Source organism: Panthera uncia, chromosome B1 (genome assembly GCF_023721935.1).
Source record: "Panthera uncia isolate 11264 chromosome B1, Puncia_PCG_1.0, whole genome shotgun sequence".
Lineage (NCBI taxonomy): Eukaryota > Metazoa > Chordata > Mammalia > Carnivora > Felidae > Panthera > Panthera uncia.
The window spans coordinates 236135-255101 of NC_064811.1; the positions used below are offsets into that span (position 1 = coordinate 236135).

General features: G+C 58.8%; 1 protein-coding gene across 1 annotated transcript in view; it reads right to left on the minus strand.

Moving 5' to 3' along the window:
• Positions 1–7880: 7880 nt before the first annotated feature.
• Positions 7881–18967, minus strand: part of CPLX1 (complexin 1) — a 35422-nt gene continuing 24335 nt past the window's right edge. The window contains exons 3-4 of the mRNA XM_049630121.1: positions 13030–13205; positions 7881–9735 (exon numbers count right to left, since the gene is read on the minus strand). Of these exons, the coding sequence (XP_049486078.1) occupies positions 9538–9735; positions 13030–13205 (374 nt within the window). The 3' untranslated portion in view covers positions 7881–9537. The remainder of the gene's footprint in view (positions 9736–13029; positions 13206–18967) is intronic.

Sequence of the window (18967 nt, forward strand, 5' to 3'; positions counted from 1 at the left end):
CCGTGGGATTTTGATTCAAGCAGGCTGAATGGACGGAGACCGAGATTAACAGCCAGGCCTGACGAGAATAGGTCGCTTCTTCTCCAAATATCACTGGCACAACCACTTCGGAAAACCGTTTCACAATTTCTTCCGGTTAGGAATACAGCTACTCGTGACCCGGCAGTGCCACCCATAGGTCGTTACCCGAGAGAAATGTTCATAGGAAGACTGCGTAGTGGCTTATTTTCATGACTGAACCGGATGACGACTCAAGGTTCATCAATAAGAGGACAATTAATGGTGGCGGACTGGTGCCATGCGTCACTGTGTAGCCGCACCAGGGCGCACACACCACCGGGCTGTTGTGGCCTTGGAGCCTGGTGCATTGCCAGTGATGGCTGTGGCAACTGGGTGCTACCGCGTGCCGGGGAGTGATGTCCCCTCTCACCAGGGGCAGCAAATAATCATTTCCAACCCCATCCAGGGGACCCGCTTCCTGGATCCACTCTTGGTGTGGACTGTCGTCATTTGTATTCCCCCTAGAGGCCACCCCAAAGTGTCTCAGTCCTTCACCTAGAGGTACAGGGACCAGCAGGTGGGAAGTGAGGACATGGGTCAGGGAGGGAAGGCAGAGAGTGAGAAAGAGAAGTGCAGCTGTGACTTCCAGGGGCTGGCCCACCACCCCCGGGAAGGCCCTGGGGTCCCCACTGCACAGACACAATTTCACAGGACCGTAGGGCCAGGCAAGGCCACACTGGTGGACAAAGACAGGACCAGGAGCACTTTGTAATCACGCTGAACACAGACAACATATAAACGTTGTCTGAGCCACAGCGACGACCCAGCACCCCTGTCCCGGCCAGCGGGACTGACGCCTGTACTTCACCAATCACAGAACTTGCCTGGCTCCAGGCCTCTCCCCCCCAGATGAGGTGTATGCAGATCCCTGGCGTATCTTCCCCGAGCCCTCCCCGCAAACCAGCCAGTGCCACATCCCAGAAGTCCTTTCTCACCGAGACGTCCCCGTCGTGTGTGACGAGTGACCACCCAACTTGTTCCGCTACAGGGTGTTTCTAGTGGGTTTGGGTGAGAAGGTAACGGACACAAAAGACGTGGTCTCTTGAGCTTCATGACGTTCATTCCCGTGGGGGAGCTCGGGGTGCGCGATGGTGCCCATCTTGGAATTGTTCCCCTTCTTTGTTCCAGGGTGGAAGGAGCCGGGGTGGCTCACCCCTCTCGCCAGACCCGGGGTGCCTGCTCCCTGGGGCCTCTGGCTGTGTCACGAGGGGAGCCGCCTTGTGGGAAAGAGCAGCAGACGCCGGCAGCTGGGCGGTGACCGGCAGCCAACAATCCGGGTCCCGGGACGCAGACGGCCATCCTGGCATCTTAGATAAGGGGACTTATGGGCACTTAGTGCTCCACTGTCCTGGTCCGTCTCTTCACTTCCTTTCCCCCCTCCATTCCTGTCCCCTATTAGATTAAGCACGTTTCTCCACTCCTTTGTTCCTCTACTAGGTTGTGAGCTCCGCATGCGTATTCTCTCAGTGGTCACTAATGACGAACTAAACACACAACAGTCCATTTCAGTGTCTTCTCTGGCCTAAAATAATTTACAAGTTTAACTTCCAAGCATATGGGTGTTTCTAATTATCTTTGTTGTTGATCTTCGGATTAGTTGCCCTGAGGCTAGACCACATGTTCTGTCTTGTGACAACCCCATGAATTTTGTTGGGACAAGCTTATGGCCTAATCAGCAGTAATTTTTGTAAATATTCATGTGAACTTTAAAAGAATATACACGGGTGCCTGGGGGGCTCAGTTGGTTAAGCATCCGACTTTGGCTCAGATCATGATCTCACAGTTCATGAGTTCGAGCCCTGCATTGGGCTCTACGCTGTCAATGCAGAGCCCGCCTCGGATCCTCTGTCCCCCCCCCCCCCCCAAATAAACATTTTTTTAAAAAAAGAATATGCATTTTTCAGTTGAGTACAGATTTAGCTAATTGCATTAAATCCTCTGTATCTTTTTCTGATTTTCAGAAGAGATGTGTTAAGTGCTTTATTCTCAAATCAGATCTCGAGCCACAGGCTCTTTCCCTCAGAACTTTGAATTTTATTGAGTTCATGTTCTCGCTATGTTCTTTCTTGAGGTTTTTCCTGCTGGGTTAAGGTCTTGGTCCACGTTTGCAGTCAGTATTCGCTTGTTTGCTTGTTTCTCTGCGATGTGCCTGATTGCCTTGCTGGTTCTTTCCACTTTCTTCTGCTTGTACAGTCCTACCCAGAATCGATTTTCAGCTTAGATACAGCATGCTGAGGTTTTACACTCTCCCCACCATTTCTGAGAACGACTTGCTTTTTCTTCTGCCTTGGGGCGCCATGGGGCTTTTGCTGACCCTGCAGGCCTCTCGGCCTGAGACTTTGGCAGGGGCTGGGCAGCCAGCCTTGTCCGTGCTCAGCTGAGGTGGTGTCAGGCAGCCTGGCCAGGTTTCCCCCAACCAAGCAGGACTGGGGCAGCAAGGCAGGCACTTGGCGACATCCCCAGGAGGAAACCGTTTCGGACCTCTCCTTCCCGTTAGGAACCTGCCCGCTCTTCTCTTCACGTAACCTGCCTCCATGCAGCGGCTCCCACCTCGCCTGTGAGGAGGCCGGGAGAGCATTCGGGAAGCCCAGGACTGTCCATCCCCCATGTGGCTTTGCCGCTCTGCAACGAAGCTGCCGAGGTTAGGGGGTGAACCTGTGCTTCCTTCTGCTCTAGGTCTTTCATCAGCTGCTGGTCTTAATGGTGTTTGAATTGAATTCTGCCTTTTCCAGATGAATTTTTTAAGTAAACTTTTTGGAACAGTTTTAGATTTTAAAAAATGCTGTGAATGGGGTGCCTGGGTGGCTCAGTCAGTTAAGCGTCTGACTTTGGCTCAGGTCACCATCTCGCAGTCCGTGATTTTGAGCCCCACGTCGGGCTCTGTGCTGACAGCTCAGAGCCTGGAGGCTGCTTCGGATTCTGTGTCTCCCTCTCTCTCTGCCCCTCCCCTGCTCATGCTGTGTCCCTCTCTGTCTCAAAAATAAAAATTAAAAAAAAAAAAAAACATTTAAAAAATGCTGTGAAGATAATGCAGAGTGTTCCCATATCCCCGCACCTCATTTTCCCTCCTATTAACATCCTCCATAAGTACGGTACATTTGCCACAGAGAATGAACCAACTTTGACACATTTTTATTAAGTAAAGCCCATTCTTTATTCAGGTGTCCTTAGGTTTCCTTGGTGTCCTTTTTCTGTTCCAAGACCTCAGTGAGGATATTGCATTTTTTAGGTGTCGTGTCTCCATGGGCTCTTCTTGACTGTGGTATTTTCGCCCACATTCCTTGTGTTATCTGGCCTTGACACTTTTAAGGAGTGCTGGTGGTCAGTTATTGTGTAGAACATCCCTCAACTGGGGTTAGTCTGAGGTTTTTCTCACGGTTCGATTAGGGTAACAGGTTTGGGAGAGGAAGACCACAGAGCTGAAGTGCCCTTCTCATCCCATCCTATCAAGGGCACACACTATCAACAGGACCTATCACTGAGATGTTGACCTTGACCTCCTGGAGGTGGTGGCTTTATCAGGTTTCTCCCTATAAGCTAGTCTTTTCACCCCTTTTTCACACTGTGTTCTTTGGAAGGAAGTCACTGTGCAGGACTTACAGTGAGGGGGTTACTCCATCTCCTTGAAGGCCATGTCTACGTAAACTATTTAGAATCCTGCATGGCGGATTTCTCTCTTCTCCCCACTTTGTTTATTCATTCATTCGTATCAGTGTGGACTAATGGGTATTTATTCCATACTTGAGTTGTAACCCAACACTGCCTGTGTTGTTCAGTGTCGCACCTTTGGTCACCGAGAGCTCGGCCAGTTGGTGCTGTGTCTGTGCCTTTGACATGTCTCACCCTTGTGTTTATTTAGCATTTCCTGCCTCCAGGCCCATCGTGTGTATTTATTGCCCCAGTCATAGGTGAATGTCTCCTGGTGGGTGAATTTTGATTGTCTATTTATTTCTGCTCTGTGTAGGAAGAATTAACAGGAGAGAGAACCCGTGCCCAGTGTCAATCATCCGTCTTGGCCGGGAAGTTCCAGCCAGGCCCATTCCTGGGTGGGTGAGAGAGGGGGCTAGGTGTGATGGGGTGTCCCCCTCTGCTTGAGCCCCAAGGTCAGGGCCTAGTGGAAACGTGTAACCAGAGGCTGAGTTCTGACTGATGGGCCCTGGAGTCTAGACCTCCTTGGAGAGCATTCAGATTTTTGGCCAAGTGGACACAGAGCACAAGGCCCTCCTCTCTTTGCCACTGCACCAAAGGTTTGTGTTTTTTTTTTGTTTTTTTGGTTTTTTTTACTTTTTAAAATGCTTATTTATTTTTGAAGCCGAGAGAGACAGAGCATGAACAGGGGAGGAGCAGAGAGAGAGGGAGACACCCACCGTCCAGGCCTTTCCCTAGCCAGGCCACACCACTCACCTCCCTCCCCACAAAGTCCTTTTTTGTCCCTATGCAGGATAAATCCCATGGACTCACTCAAGGGTGCAAGAAATAAGTGTTTTGTTTTGCAAAAATCAACTAACCCTCAACTCGCACGCCTTGTCCTCGGGCTGAGAGAAATCACCTTGGGCACCACTGGCACCTGGGGGCTGGGGCTCAGCCCTGGGCAGGGCCCCGAAGCGGGGACGCGGGACCAGCAGCAGGAGGACGCTGCCTGCCTCACCTTCCAGTGTGAACCGCGCAGGACCCTGTGTGCCCGCTAACGACCTGCTGCGCCTCGGGCTGCAGCGTGGACCCGGCGGCCAGCCTCGGTCACTGCCACCTGCACCCCTTGCCCCAGGCCCTGCCCTCAGACCCGCACGGACCTCTGCTTGGCCAGCTAGGGCCTCCCGGGCCTCCTCGCCCCGCCACAGGCGGCGGCCTTGGCCACTGGTCTGGGGGCAGCAGGAAGGACGACCCCACCCGGGCTGGCTTCGGCCCCTGGGCGAAGGGCAGAGACTGTGCTGTCGCGTCCGAGGATGAGCCACACGTGGCAGCCCGGACGTGTCCCCTCTCCGGTGCCGGCCTCCCGGCGGCTGCTCCCGCCCAGGACCCGCGGCCGCCTCCCAGCCGTGCGCCCCTTGCGGCCTGCGGAGGACTCGGGGAACACTGGGGGAAGGCTCGCACGGGCCTCGGGAGAACAGTGGGGGGACCCCGCGCCGGGCTGTCCCCCGATCGCCGGGAGCCGCACACTGGTGCCTCCCCGGCTCTGATTGGCCAGTCTCCCGCCACGTGACACTCTAGGAGCCAACAGTGGCGGACTACCGAGCACACGTTTATTGGCTCAGGCCGGTCAGGTGGGCGGGAACAGAGACCGGAGGGGACTGCGGGCGGCGGAGGCTACGCTGCACGGGCCGCCGGGCTGTGCCTCCCGGATGCGTCGTCTTGGCGCGGCCTCGAGTGGCCCTCGGCCGGGGTCCTGGGCGGCGCCAGCTCGGCCCCCAGCCCCCAGTGCAATCCCGCCCCTAGCCCAGCGCCGATCCCCCACCCGCCCCTGGGACCCCCGCTCCACCGCGACAGGACCCCGCCCTTCAGGCCTGAGGGAACCTGCTGAGACAGGTGGAGACGGTTCCACATTGTGTGGACAGGTGGCCGGGACCGGGCTCCCTGAGCCGCGCTGGCTGTGACTGGACAGCAGGGCTTGTCTAGCTGCGGATTAGCGCGGCTGGACCAAAGCGTCCTTACTGCCAGACCTCTACACTTTTGTCCTGACCGCCATGTACTTACGTGGGTGCCAATAGCTCCTATAGTGCAGGACTCGAGAGGACAGGAGACAGGAAACCCAACCCGCCTGGGGCTGGCTGCTGGTAGGGACCAGGGGCAGGAGGTCACCCTGCCAGGATCTGGCAGGATCTGCCTCCCTGCAGAGTGGGAGGGCGGCTCTGGAGGGCGCCAGGTATCACCGTGTGCTCTGCTTCGTCTAAAGACTTAACATGCAGAAAGGGGAGACTCTGCTGACAGGCAGTGTGGACCTAAAACAAGCATCTTGAGCAAGGCCGTGGTCAGCCGAGTCACAGTCACGGCCGGAAGGGCCCGGGGCAGCTCCTGCCTCAGGGTCCTGGGCATGGCTGTTCCTCTGTCTGGAGTGCTCTCCCATGGAAGTCCCCCAGGGCTCCCTCTTCCTCTCCTTGGGGTCTCTCTGCACCTCCTCAGAGGTGAAATATTGATCCTCACCATCCTGTCTGCCCCCTTATCCCACTCAGTTTCTTCCGCAGAAGAAATCACTTGATTTACTTTTTTATCATCTCTCTCCTGCCACTGGAAAAATGAGTTCCAGGAGGAGGGATCTCAGTTATCCCTGGTGCGTAACACCCTGCTCGGCACATCGCAGGGCTCAGTAAAAATCAAGCGGACAAATACCTTTACCTGGAGTCCTCAGACACTCTCATCTGAGGGGTCTGACCCACCAGTCACTGCGGAAGGGCTGGCCAGCGTTCAGAGGGAAGGTGTGCCGGGTCACCTGGCAAATCCACGTTGCTGCTCAGGACTGAACCTAGCCCATGCCAGGCTGGAGAGGTGGGGAGGGGAGTGGAGGCTGAATGGTTGATGCCGTTTTCGGTGACCCTCCTTTTTTTTTTTTTTTTTTTAATGTCTATTTATGTATTGAGAGAGAGAGCAGGGGAGGGGCAGAGAGAGAGAATCCCAAGCAGGCTCCGCACTGTCAGCACAGAGCCCGACCCCGGGTTCAAACTCCTGAACCGCGAGATCGAACCTGAGCCGAAATCAAGAGTTGGACACCTAACCGACGGAGCCCCCCAGGTGCCCCTGGGTGCCCTTCTAAGACTGGCCACGCTGGGGGTGGCATGCAGAGCCCAAAGACAGAGTGGGCTGCAAAACCTTCTGTCAGTGTTTTGGGTCCAAGGAGGGAGGGTGGACAGTGGCTCCCTCAGGAGCCTCAGGAGGCACAAGGCACCCTGGGTGGTACTTGGGGCTGAAGGCCAGACGTTCCCCAGAGGCAGGTCCTCCCAGACCCCCCCTACCCCACCCAGCCTCTGAAGCCGAGGCAGAGGAGCAGTGGCTCTAGAGCGAGCAGCCTTGGGGGCACAGCTTGGGGAGGGTGCAGGGGGCAAGAGGGGGAGGAGCGTGGCCCTTCTACCTGCAAGACTGGGCCAAAAGCACTCCTGGCCAGCAGTATAAGGAAAATCACGAGGCCCTCAGAGTGGAGGTCAAACAGTCCTCTCTGAGGATACAAGTAATCATGGCACCTTGGGTGGGCTTTGGGTGTAGGAAGGACGTCGTGGGGGCCCACGACCAGGCCAGAGAGCTGGCAGTTCCACAAGCACCAGCCCAGATGGGCAGGCTCCCCTAGGGGGTGAGGGTGGGACCCAGAGCTCCAGCAGGGCACAGAGGCCTCCCTGAGGACACGGGGAGGAGACATGTCACCAAAGGACAGACTAGAGGCAGGACCCGCAGGGCTGTGCAGGAGTTTGGGGGGGGGGGGGGGGCTGGCCTAAAGTATGGCTGGCACAGTGGGGACCTGAGCCCCCAACGGCCTGGCATAGCTGTGGGGAAGACAAGGCCTGTCAAGGGGTCTGGGCAAGCGGGAGGCTCATGGAAGGAGGGGGGAGGGAGAGGGAGGCAGGGAGCCCCAAAGGGGAGGGGGCAGGGAGCCCCAGAGGCGCTGGTCTGCCTTTTAGATGATTACTCTGGGGCTGCCTTAGGGGCAACGGGTGAATCTGGGTCAGGGCGGTGGGGAGACCCTGCAGTCGTCCCAGCAAGAGGGGAAGGGACTTCCTATGTGGCAGCACATCGGACCAAGCGAGGCTCATCCGACAGGGTCCGGGCCCTCCCCCCAGTCTGCCCACGTCGGCCGCCCGCGAGGGCCTCAGGACTCCGGAGAGAAGGGCCACGCAGTGTGAACTCACTATGGTGTTTATTGGCTGTGATTCCATCCAGAGAGAACACACGCGGCGGCCCCCCACATGCAGGAGGAGGCAGGCGCAAGGACAGAAGGACGGACGACATCCACGGTCTACGCTAAGCTTGGCGGCTCCGGGCGCCCCATGCGCTGGGAACGGGATGCGGGGTTTCTACGAGACAAGGCCCTGTCTGCTCGGAGCAGGCTTGTTGACGTGTGAAAACAGGCATTTAAAAAAGACACGGGACCGGGAGGAGTCGGAGGGCGCAGGGCGTCCGAAGGTAGTATTGCAGTCTATTGTTATGGCTTCTCTAAAGAGCTACGTGGGGCCGCGCCCCTGGCCCACAACACGTGGACGCGATGAATGTGTGACACGGACAGAAAGGGGCCCCCGGACACCGAGGCGACGGGCCTTCTGTCCCGATAGAACTCCCCAAACACGTAAGACCTCATTTACCTGAGATTCAACATATCGTGATGCAAAGGAAAACAAGGATGAAGAGACAGAGGGTCAGGGAGGCCCGCGGTGGCTCCCCACAGACTCCACCTGTGCCGAGGTGGGGCCACCTGGCAGGTCCCCACCTCGAGGGGCCCGCACCTGGCTGGCGGAGGAGGGCCTCAGGGACCGTCTCCAGGTGCCGCGCTCATCCGAGGGCCTGAGCCTCCTCCCCGCTCTTGTGGAAGGTGCAGGCGCACAGAGGGTGAGGGCAGGGGAGTCCGAGACCCCAGAGCAGCCTCCGCTAAGAAGATAGGAGGTGCCAACCAGGGAGGGGAGAGGGCTGGGCCAACGGATGCAGAGGGGCGGGGAGTCACAGGGCGCGGGAGGGGCTGCACTGTTCCACGCTGCGCCGGGCGGCGGGGGGGGGGGGGGGGGGGGGGGGGGCCGTGTCGGAGCTCCCCCAGGCTTATTGCTTGGTTTCCCTTAGTTTGGAAGAGAACCGGGTCCTGGTATTTGTCCAAAGCAAAGCCTTCCAGAGGAGTGGGCCGAGAAGGGGGATGGAGGACAGGTTGAGACAGATGGACAATGTGAGGGGTGCAGGTGGAGGTGGGCCACCTGCAGACAGTAGGGTTCAGACCCTGCAGCCCAGGTGTCACTGCGGGGGTGGGGGAGGCTCCCCACCCCTGCCGCAGCTCCCCTCCCAGCCCGCACGCCCGCCTTCCCCCCACTATGGCTGTGCTCCTGAGTTTGGGACGGGACAAGCGCCCAACAATGCAGGGACGGCGCACCGACGGCCGGTCGGGATGCTGGCCCTTTCGGTGGCCCTGGCCTCGGGCACTGCTGGGTGGGTGTGAAGGGGCGGGAGCAGTAAGGGACGTCCCAGGCTCTGGGGGAGGAGGGTCCAACCCAGAGGAGCACGTGGGCCGGTCCACGGGGGCCCTGGGGAGGGGCAGGCACCCCTCCCCCCCCAGGCGGTGGCAATGGCAGTGAGGGGAGTGGGCTGGTGGCGAGAGGTGAGCGCAGGCTTCCGAGGCGCGAGGGGGCATGGGGCGGGTAGGTCTAGGACTATGGCTTATATTGGCATTGGGGGACTGCACTCTGCTCCCGACATCCCTTCAGGGGCCTCCGAGGAGGGCATGTACAGGGGGTAGGTAGGCAAGGGGGGCGGCGGGGGCGGGGGTCCGGGCTCAGGCGGGCTGTGTCTGGTGCCGGGGCATTACTTCTTGAACATGTCCTGCAGCGGCCCGGGCAGGTACTTGATGACGGTGTCCAGGATGCTCTCGTCCTCCTCCTCCGGCTCGTCCCCACAGCCGGGAGGGATGGCTTTCTTCGGCCTCGTCAGGCTGCCCTCCGAATTGGCCTCCATGGCGGCCTGGGCCTCAGCCTCACGTTCTTCCTTCTTCTTGATGCCGTACTGCGGGGGAGGGGCGGGGGTCAGACCGGCAAGCGGTCTCCAGCCCGGGCTCCAGCCCGGGGCCACACAGTACCTGGGAGGGCTGGACCCCTCCCGCAACCGCGGGATTGGCGGAGAGAACATTGCCTGCGGCTGAGAAAGGCTGTCGGGAACCCTTGGCCCCACAGACCACCACCAAGACCCCTGATGGCAAAATCCCACCCAGGAGGGTGCCTGGTGCCGGGGTGGGGGGGGGGTACCCTCACGGAGAATGCCAGAGCGACAGCAGAAGCCAGGGCTCAGGGCTTGGGGGGCCGCATTGAGGGGGGAAGCGGGGGGAGGGGAGGTCGGTCCCTATGGGGTACCAGTGACCCCGCCCCACCCCTGGCCTCTCCACCCTACCCACCCACCTCGCCTTCCCAGGAGGCTGGCCCTGTCCTCCGCCGGCCTGGCCTGTGGTCTAGGAGCGGTGGGAGGGGCGGGCAGGACATGTGCACGCAGGCAGTGGCGGATCACCCATTGCTCTGGGGCTGGCCGGCCCACACAGCCCCAGATCCCTGGTCGGGTGACGTGAGGTCAGACCGTCATGCCTGGCCAAGTCCCCCTAGATGTGGCTACAACGCCCGCCCCTCGTGGACAGCCAGCGGAGGCGAGTGTCCAATGGCAGCCCTAAGTGGAGCCCCCCTAGGCGTGCCCTCAGCCCATACTCCTGGCCACCCCTGAGCCCTCCATTTCCGGTCTCCTGTGTGTGTCTCTGCCCTCAGCTCTTACCCAGGTCTCCCGTCTCTAGTGGGTTGAATGGTGCCCCCCAAAACTCTTGTCACCTGGAACCTCAATATGTGACCTTATTTGGAAATAGGGTCTTTGCAGATGTAACTAAGATAAGGAGACGAGGTCGCCCTGGGCCCTAAATCCAGTAAGAGTTTCCTCGTAAGAGAAAGAAAAGGACAGAGAGAGGCATATGAAAATGGAGAAAGACTGGAGTGGACACCGCCACAAGCCAAGGACACCAAGGACTGCCAGAGCCACCGCAAGAGAACTGCAAGAGGCAAGGAAGGTTCTCTCCTGCAGGTTCCAGAGGGAGGGCAGTCCTGCCCACATGCTGATTCGGGACTTCTGGGCTCCGGAACTGCAAGAATTCGTTTCCAAGGGACTAATGTGTGCCCCTTACCCCCAGGCCATCACCAGCTCCTCAGGAGCTCGTGCTCAGCGTGAGGCCTCCTGTCTCAGGGTGGTGGGAAGCGGGTGGGGGCAAGCTGGACTCATGCTTTTGGGGGCTGGTGGTCTACCTGATGGGCCAAGCTCAGGACCCACTCAGGCTGGAAAGAGGGGCGCCCGTTGGCCGGGTCTGAGCTTCCGGATCACACGTTAGGGAATGCGCGGGAGCAGAAGCATTAACAAGGATGAAGCGGGAAAACTGGGGCAGCGTGTGGGTGTCGGCAAGTAGCCACAAGCTCCGGATTCCTGCTGGGGGACACACAAGCACAGGATCACGGGCCCCGGGGAGGACACGCTTCCGCCCAGCCGGAGGACTCACCCCACTGTACACTCCTCTGTCCTCGCCAGCCCCACCAGAAGCGGTGGCTTCTGCCTCTGGTGCTTGGGCGGAGGGGGGAATGCCCTCGCTCTCCAAGAAGGGCCTTCCTTCTGCTTCCAGATGTCAGGGGGGGGCTGCTATGTCCCCCCGCAGCTCGCTAAAGGTACTGAAGGAAACCTCTGCACCTTCTCCTCTCTGAGGCTGCAGATGGCTTCAGGCACGGGGGAGGCAAGGGCCACCTTCAGCAGCGATCAGAGAGGGGGGGGAGCCTTGCTCTCTGCCCAGCTGTGGCCAGAACTGGGGCCCCCTTGGGCAACTGCCAGACATCGAGGAAAGAGGAATGAAGGGTTTATCTAGGTTTCTTCAGCAGGAGCCCTGAGCAGCCCACATGCCCCTATGTACCCTGAACAACTGCCAGGAGTGCTACGAGGGTCTCGATGAGGACCTGACGGGGGCACCCCGAGAACTCTTTGGCAGCGGGCACACTGACCAGAGGGCCCTCCCTACTGAGCACTGATATCAGGTCAGCCAAAGGCACGGCGTGTCACAAGCTGCCCGGACACCAGGCGCTCCCTCGCCCAAGAAGCACAGGCCCTCTTCCTGGGTCACCATTCTGGGACAACCTTACGGTGGACGGCAGTGGCCCTTGGGCTTGGAAAGGAAAGGAGGGACATGTGGCTTGGAGCCCTGTGGGGTGGAGCGTGGGCGGGGGAGAGAAACACTTCCAGAAACTAGGTCAGACCAAAGAGAGCTTCCCTCCAGCCAAGGGCACAGAGTCCAACAGACTTCTAAAGCCACAGGGTGTCTACGCACAAGGCGGGCACATTTGTGTGCCGGGGTGAAGGTCTGTGGGCGGGACCCGGCGAGAATAATCTGGGGGAGCCCCATCTGAAGGGCAGGAGCAGGAAGGAAGTGGGGAGGGTTACCTGGACAGCCCTGGAAGAGGGCTCAGCGGACATGAGAGTCAGGCAGATTCTCTTAGGGGCAGGACCTGGGGCCTGGGTCACTCAATGGTGCTGGGTGCAGAGGGGACCAGGTGCTCCCCACACCCACGCTGCCCTCACCACTCAGTACAGCTGCCGGCAAGGGGGCCAGATCTCCCCCAGCCACAGCCACCCCCATCCCCCATTCTTCCATTTCTGGGGGACCCTGGGGCAGGTGGGTATTTTTCCCGAGCTGAAGGCTCATAGGAGGGAGGGGGCCAAATTCCGGAGGTCAGAGTGGTGTGGCCGGGAAGACCTGGGGCTCCAGCGACAGAACGCGTCCGAACCCCTCCGGAGCTGCCTCTGACCCATGGGTGGAGGGGCTCACCATCGTCCCCATCTGCCCAGCACCGCTCCCCCACCGATGCCTGGCCAGGCGACCACTGTCTCATTTAGCTCTGCAGCCACAGAGGCAAGGCCCCCACCTGGCACACTCAGCTTGGGGTGATCAGGCAGACCCCAGCAGGTGTCTGCTCCCCAACACACCCCTATCTTCGCTGCTGGTGGGTCCTCTGGAGGCAGGTCCTGACTCACTGCTCCTACCTAATCCCGCAATAGCTGGAAAAGCGATCAGGCCGGGCAGGTGAAACCATGGCCAGCCCCACTGTAAGAGCAGGGCGCCCCCCTCCTTACAGCCCCACTGGTAAGAGCAGCAAAGACGCGGGCCCACAGGTGAACCCTCATCCTGGCGAGCCTGGGTAGCAGATGTGGGCTCCTGAGTGCAATCCAGAGATGTGCTCCACGGAGCCAGGCGAAGGAGAGGGTGCGGGGCAGCCCCCCAGGCCCCGCGCCCACCTTGTCTCGGATGCCCTGCCGCATGGCCTCGCGTTCCGCCTCCATCTTGGCGTACTTGGCTTTGCGCTCCTCCTCCTCCTGCCGCAGGGCTTCCTGGCGCTCCTCCTCCTTCTTGGCCGCATCGGGGTCCTTCTCCTCGTCACCCCCGAGCATCTTCCCCATGTCCTTTGTGGCCCCTGGGGACAGAAAGCCGGTGAGTCCGGCCAGCGAGGGACAGGCCCGCCCCACCCCCCTCCGCTGGTTCCGGAGCGCTCCCCGCCGTCAGGGGCAGCCTGGCCTGCGTGAGTGTCGGGCGGAGGTCAGCGCTGGTAGGAAGTGTGGACGTGCGCCCGCGGTGCTGGCGTGTGTGTGCGCGTGCGCTTGCACCGCGGATGCGTGTGTGTGTGCGCGTGTGCGCGTACGCGCGGGTGTGTGTGCGCGTGCGCTTACAGCTGCGGATGTGTATGCGTGTGTGTGCGCGCGCGCGGGTGTATGCGTGTACACACGTGTGCTTGCAGCTGAGGATGTGTGCGCGTGTGTGGATGAGGCTGCGGATGTGTGTGTGCTTGTGTGTGTGCGCACGCGCAGGTGTGTGTGTGCTTGCATCTGCAGGAGTGTGTGCGTTTGCGCGCGTGTGCTTGCAGCTGCGGATGTGTGTGTGTACTTTGTGTGTGTGTGCACGCGCGTGTGTGTGTGCGTGTGTGTGTGTGTGTGTGTGCTTGCAGCTGAGGATGTGTATGTATGGCGTGTGCGCGTGCCCGCGTGGGCCCGGGAGCCCCTGGCGTGTATCTCCTCTGGCTCTCTGTCCAACAAGCTCAGCCTTCCGAAGGTGCTGGAAGGAGTGGCTGAATGCACGAGCACGGGGGCTCGGGGCTTCGGTGTCTGCAGAGGCTCCCAGCAGGGGCTGAGGGCGGCGGGCAGAGCGGCTGGGGGCCGTGTGCCGTAGCACCAAGGCCCTAATTTCTCTGCTGCACCAGCCACCACTTTTCTCATGAGCTCCTGATTCACAGGCGACAACAAAACACCTTCCCGGACGCCCTCCGTGACTCGGCCCATAGGACAGAGACGCGTAATTACAGCCTCAGAGCTCGGCTGGCACCGCAGTGGGCCCTGGCCCCCGGTGGCTGCTGGGAACGGAGCGGCCCCCCCTCACGGGCACCGTCGGCGGGGCTGGTGGGCGCGGATCTCAGCCTGGGGCGGTCAGCCCGCGGGGGCGCCCCCGCATGGCCAGTGGGAGCGACGCAGCCGTTCGGGCTTCCTGGGAACTGGCCGCATCCATAACGGGTCCACCTACCCCAGGGCTCCCCTGTGCCTGCCATCCACCTCCTGTGACCCTGAGCGAGGGCCAGTGACTGCCCAGCCCCACTCCCACCCTTCCGTCGGCCTCGCCGGCACCGGCCCCTGAGGGTCTTGCCTCTGTCCTCTGGTCCCGTGATGAGCCCTCAGAAGCACGGCCCAGGGTTAGCCGAGTCCACGCCTTGGGAACGAACAGTGAGGTGGACAGCGAGGTGGAGATACACAAGAACCCCTCAGGTGAGTTTGGGAAGGTGGGCGCTGACACGACTGGCCCTCTCCAGAAGGGCCCCCATCCCCACACTGGCACCGAGGCCCAGCTCCGTACTGCCCCCTTCTCTCCACATGCAGAGACTCCATGTTCTGATCCTGTCTTTCCATGTCCTTGTGCTACCACACTCACGTGATACTGCACAGGTCCGTGTAGTACTGAACCTGGAGAGAGTCCCCTCCCTGCAGATATCTGTGCCATATGCTGCTTTTGCCTGTTACTCGGGAGTGATACCCCCCCGCCCCCGCCCCACCCTGTGAGCAGAGGAAGAAGTTTGGAAGGCCACCAGCTATCGGTGGCAATAGGACAATCTTTGATTGAGTGTTCTGGGCCGAAAACTAGATGTTTGTCAGGCTGGGCCACACCTACACCGTGGGCCTTCTTAGCTGCTGGAAACTACCACAGGGTCTCGGGGGATGGAGAGGCTAAGGGCAACTTGCCACCATGTCACTGTGGGGACAGGGAGTCCTCCTGTACCAGGCATTTTGACAAGGATCCAGACTAACAGAAAACTAAAACCTCAGGGTCAGTTTTCAGGCACATCTGCAGAATTCTGTAAAGCATACTTGAAGCCAGTGTTTCAAGGGAAAGCAGGTCATAGAGTCTAGTCACTGACTCTTCCAATAGTTGCCCAGATGACGAAGCAGATTCTCTGTGCCTCCTGGCGCTGCTGCTACCTCTGGCGGGGTGGGGGTGGGGGCAGCAACAAACTCCCACAATCCAGGGAGCAGCTGCAACTTCCCCCACCTCTTTGGCCTGTTGGCCAACCAGAGCATCAATGTACATCTCCCCCCTTGAACAAGCTAATTCACACTAAAGTGAGAGTGACCAGCTGCTTTTCCTCCCTCCCAGGAAGGACTGATGTCTTAAAGCACAACTGGTAAACCTCTCCTGGGAGGGGTGAGGGCTGCGGGGGCACCCTTACTTGGAGGCCTCTAAACCCGCTTCTCCAACGCATCACATGGGCTATAGGCCTAGTGATCAAATATGCATTTATTGGGCACCAGCTGTGTGCTGAGCTCTGCTACACCAGGTGTGGGCCTGGGAGGGGAGGCTTGCCTAGGACCCTTCTGGCTCTGAGTTTCATGGGCTCCCCACGGTCCCTGGCGTTCTTGTCTTGCCTCTAGTTGAGCTGTAGGTGGGTCCATTTGGCCAGAGGGTTAGGGAAAGCCAAAGGAGGAGCTAGTTCCTCAGTCGGAAGGGTGGCCCTGGGAGGCTGGATGGCCTCTCCTAGACCAGGGTAAGGGAACCAGAGGTCACTGCAGCGGTGTGGATTCGTGCCACACCGGCTGGCTGCGAAGCCACTCACTGTCTGAATGGGACCACCCTTTGGGGCATCCACGGTGCCATGTGGCAAGGACCACTGGCCCCCCACCCTCCCCTGCATGGCCTCCACTGCTGCGCAAACACACTTCCGGAAGCCCCACCTGGCTGGGAATTCGAAGGGCAGCCGGCGCCACGGCAGAAACCGTGGGAAGCTTGTTCCTGGCACAGAAACCCAACTTGCCATTTGCTGTCCTGGCGCAGAAGCCGGGGCGGCCAGGCTAGCTCGGCCAGGGCGGGGCTGCCGGCGGTGACGCCTAGGGGGTCCCTGCTCCAGAGCCACCAGCCACATTTACAGATGAGGGGACCGGCACGGGGCACTTCCACCCCACGCTCAGGGTCCAAAGTCTCTGACTGCGGAAGGTGGGTGGTATCTGAGGCTGGGGGTCCCGCAGCCAGGCTCCCACGCTGGCCCCCAGGGGCATCAGCATGGGACAGGGGGTGGAGTCTACCCCATCTTTTCCGTCACTCTTCTCTGAGCCTGAGTTTCCCAGGTGAGAAGTGAGAAACCAGTGCCTGGGGTTGGGGGACGCAGACCCAGCTCAGGACGAGGTGGGGGCATCTTTCCACTCAGGAGTGGGTCCTGTACTTGGCGGTGGGGGCGGGGGGTGGCATGCAGAAATCCAGCAACAGCCAGAGAGGGCCACTCACTGAGGTTCACAGAACGCCAGTGATGAGAAGCATGAGCAGGGGGTCTGCATGCCCACCCAGCCGGTGGGAGCTGCCAGGCCCTGCCCGGGCCCCTACCTGCCCCAGTTCTGCCCACTCCCTCTGCCCACAACCCCACCCGCCAGATCCTCCTCCCTCGATGCCCCTGCCAACATAATAGCACTCCCCTCAACTCTCAGAAGTTTTCTCTGCAGGCCTGGGGAGGCAGGGGCGGACTTACAGGCTCTGATGTTCCTACCTCAGGGCCTTTGCACTTGCTGCCCTTCCTTGAGCTCGTTTTCCAGAACTTTGTCCACTACTCCTGGCCCAGTATCTTCCCAGACAGCCTTTCCCGGGGCTCCTCGCACACACTAGTCACCCCTGCAGTCAGAACCCTGCTCAGTGTTCACTACCATGGGGGGTTCACCATGAACACTACCACGGGTGTGTTCATTTATGGTACCTTATACGTAATTGAAAGCATGCATATTTAAATAATACATAAGCCAATCAACATATGTTGATTTTTGAAACTTCATTTTGAAATAGTTTCAGATTTACAGAAGTCATGCAGGTGCTACAAAGGGCTCCTGCACATGCCTGACCAGATCCTTCTAATGTCAACCATAACACCTTCATCAAAACCATTATAACGACACAGGTACGACACTGTGAAGTGGACCACAGACTTTCTTTGAGTGTCACCACTTTTTCCACTACTGTCCCTTTCCGGTTCCAGGATCCAATCCAGGATTCCGTGTTATATTTGGATGGAAGTCAGTTTTTAAAAAGAGAAAAGTGTTTTTTAACTTGAAGTAACTCTATAGGAAAAATTACAAAGTTTAATGAAAAACTAAAAAATATCTAAACAAATAAAGACACTCGTCACATTCATGGCTGGGGAGACTCCGTAACTCAGCACTCAGTTCTCCCCAAAGTGAGTTACGGGTGGGCGCGATCTCAATCACACCCCCAAGAGTTAGAAAGGAAATTCTGTGAAGTTTGACAAGCTAAGAGTTTTGCATACAAAGAGCTAACGGTCCCCTGATGGTCAGGACAGAAAGCTGAGGGAAGAGCCAGGAAGAAGACAGGACCCAGCAGACAGCAGCCTGGCTGTGGTGCAGGGGAGGAACGCAGGAAAAGGGACCGGAGGGGAGAGCCCATCCGCAGACCCACAAACACACAGACACGGGACTGGGACACTGGTGACAGAGGAAGGGCCTCGGAACCCTGGAGAAAGAACCAGATTTCCCTAAATGGGGCTGGGATAACTGAGATCTTGGTGGGGAAGCAGGACACTGGACTCCTGTGTGACAGCACAGGTTCTTGTCGATTATAGATCTGAACATGAACCCAAAATGAAAACGGGAAAGAGAAGACACCCTCCTCAGCCAGGTACCACTATCTGAAATGATAGTTTACTTGCTTTTTTCTTGTCCGTCTCGGCCGATAGAAAGTGAGCTCCATGAGAGCAGGGACCGACCAGCTCACGGCTGTGGCCCCACCACCTAGAACTACGGTATCTGGCATGTAGTAGGTGGTCAACAGATACCTGGCAAATAACGAACTTAAAAAATTGTTTGAATATGCATCAGGCACTCAGCCACAAATAAAGTCTTAACAAACCCTTCGGCGAATGTCATAGTCCGTGATGAAATACCGCTCCATAACAAAGCTGCCAGGACGACTCAAGGGGGAAGGACAGCCCTCTGCCAAGCGGCACTGCAACCATTAGTATCCCCACGCCAGCAAATGCGCCAGTTTCTTCCCTCGCCTCACTCCTGACACAGAGCTCAATCACAGACCCAACTGTAAAAGCTAAAATTCTAGAACTACCGGAAGTAAACGGAAGAGAACAACCTCCGCGAGCCTGACTTACACGAAGATCTCACGTAAGTGAGACTTGAACCTTAGAAGAGTAACCGGGCTTCGTCAGCATCCAAGACGGAGCCGCCCCAGGTCCCGCTGCGCCCCGCCCTGCAGGCCGCAGTGACGGGTGGGGCAGGGGGCTCGCTGCAAGGAGCTCTGCCGAATTTCATAAGAAAATACACATACCGAGTGCTGCTGGTGACGTGGCCACACACCTAAAGGGCGCGTGACATCCAGGGAAGACGTGGTCGAACGGCTACGTGAGATATTTACGGATACACATTAATCGCCGATACATAACTGTGCGTGATGTGGATCGTCCTTGCGAGGGAAACTGCAACGATTCTTTCTTCTTTCTTTCGTTGGGGTTTGGACCAATCAGGATTCACACGGCTGTAGTACAACCGTCAGGGAAGAGCTGCCCCACGGGCCAGAGGGAAAAACGCACCCTCACCGTGAGTCCCAGAAACGTCTGGGGAGCTTCAGACAGTTCAAAAGTCATCAGGTCGGAGCGGTTTTAAACGTGACAATGGCCACTGCGGGGGGGGGGGGGGG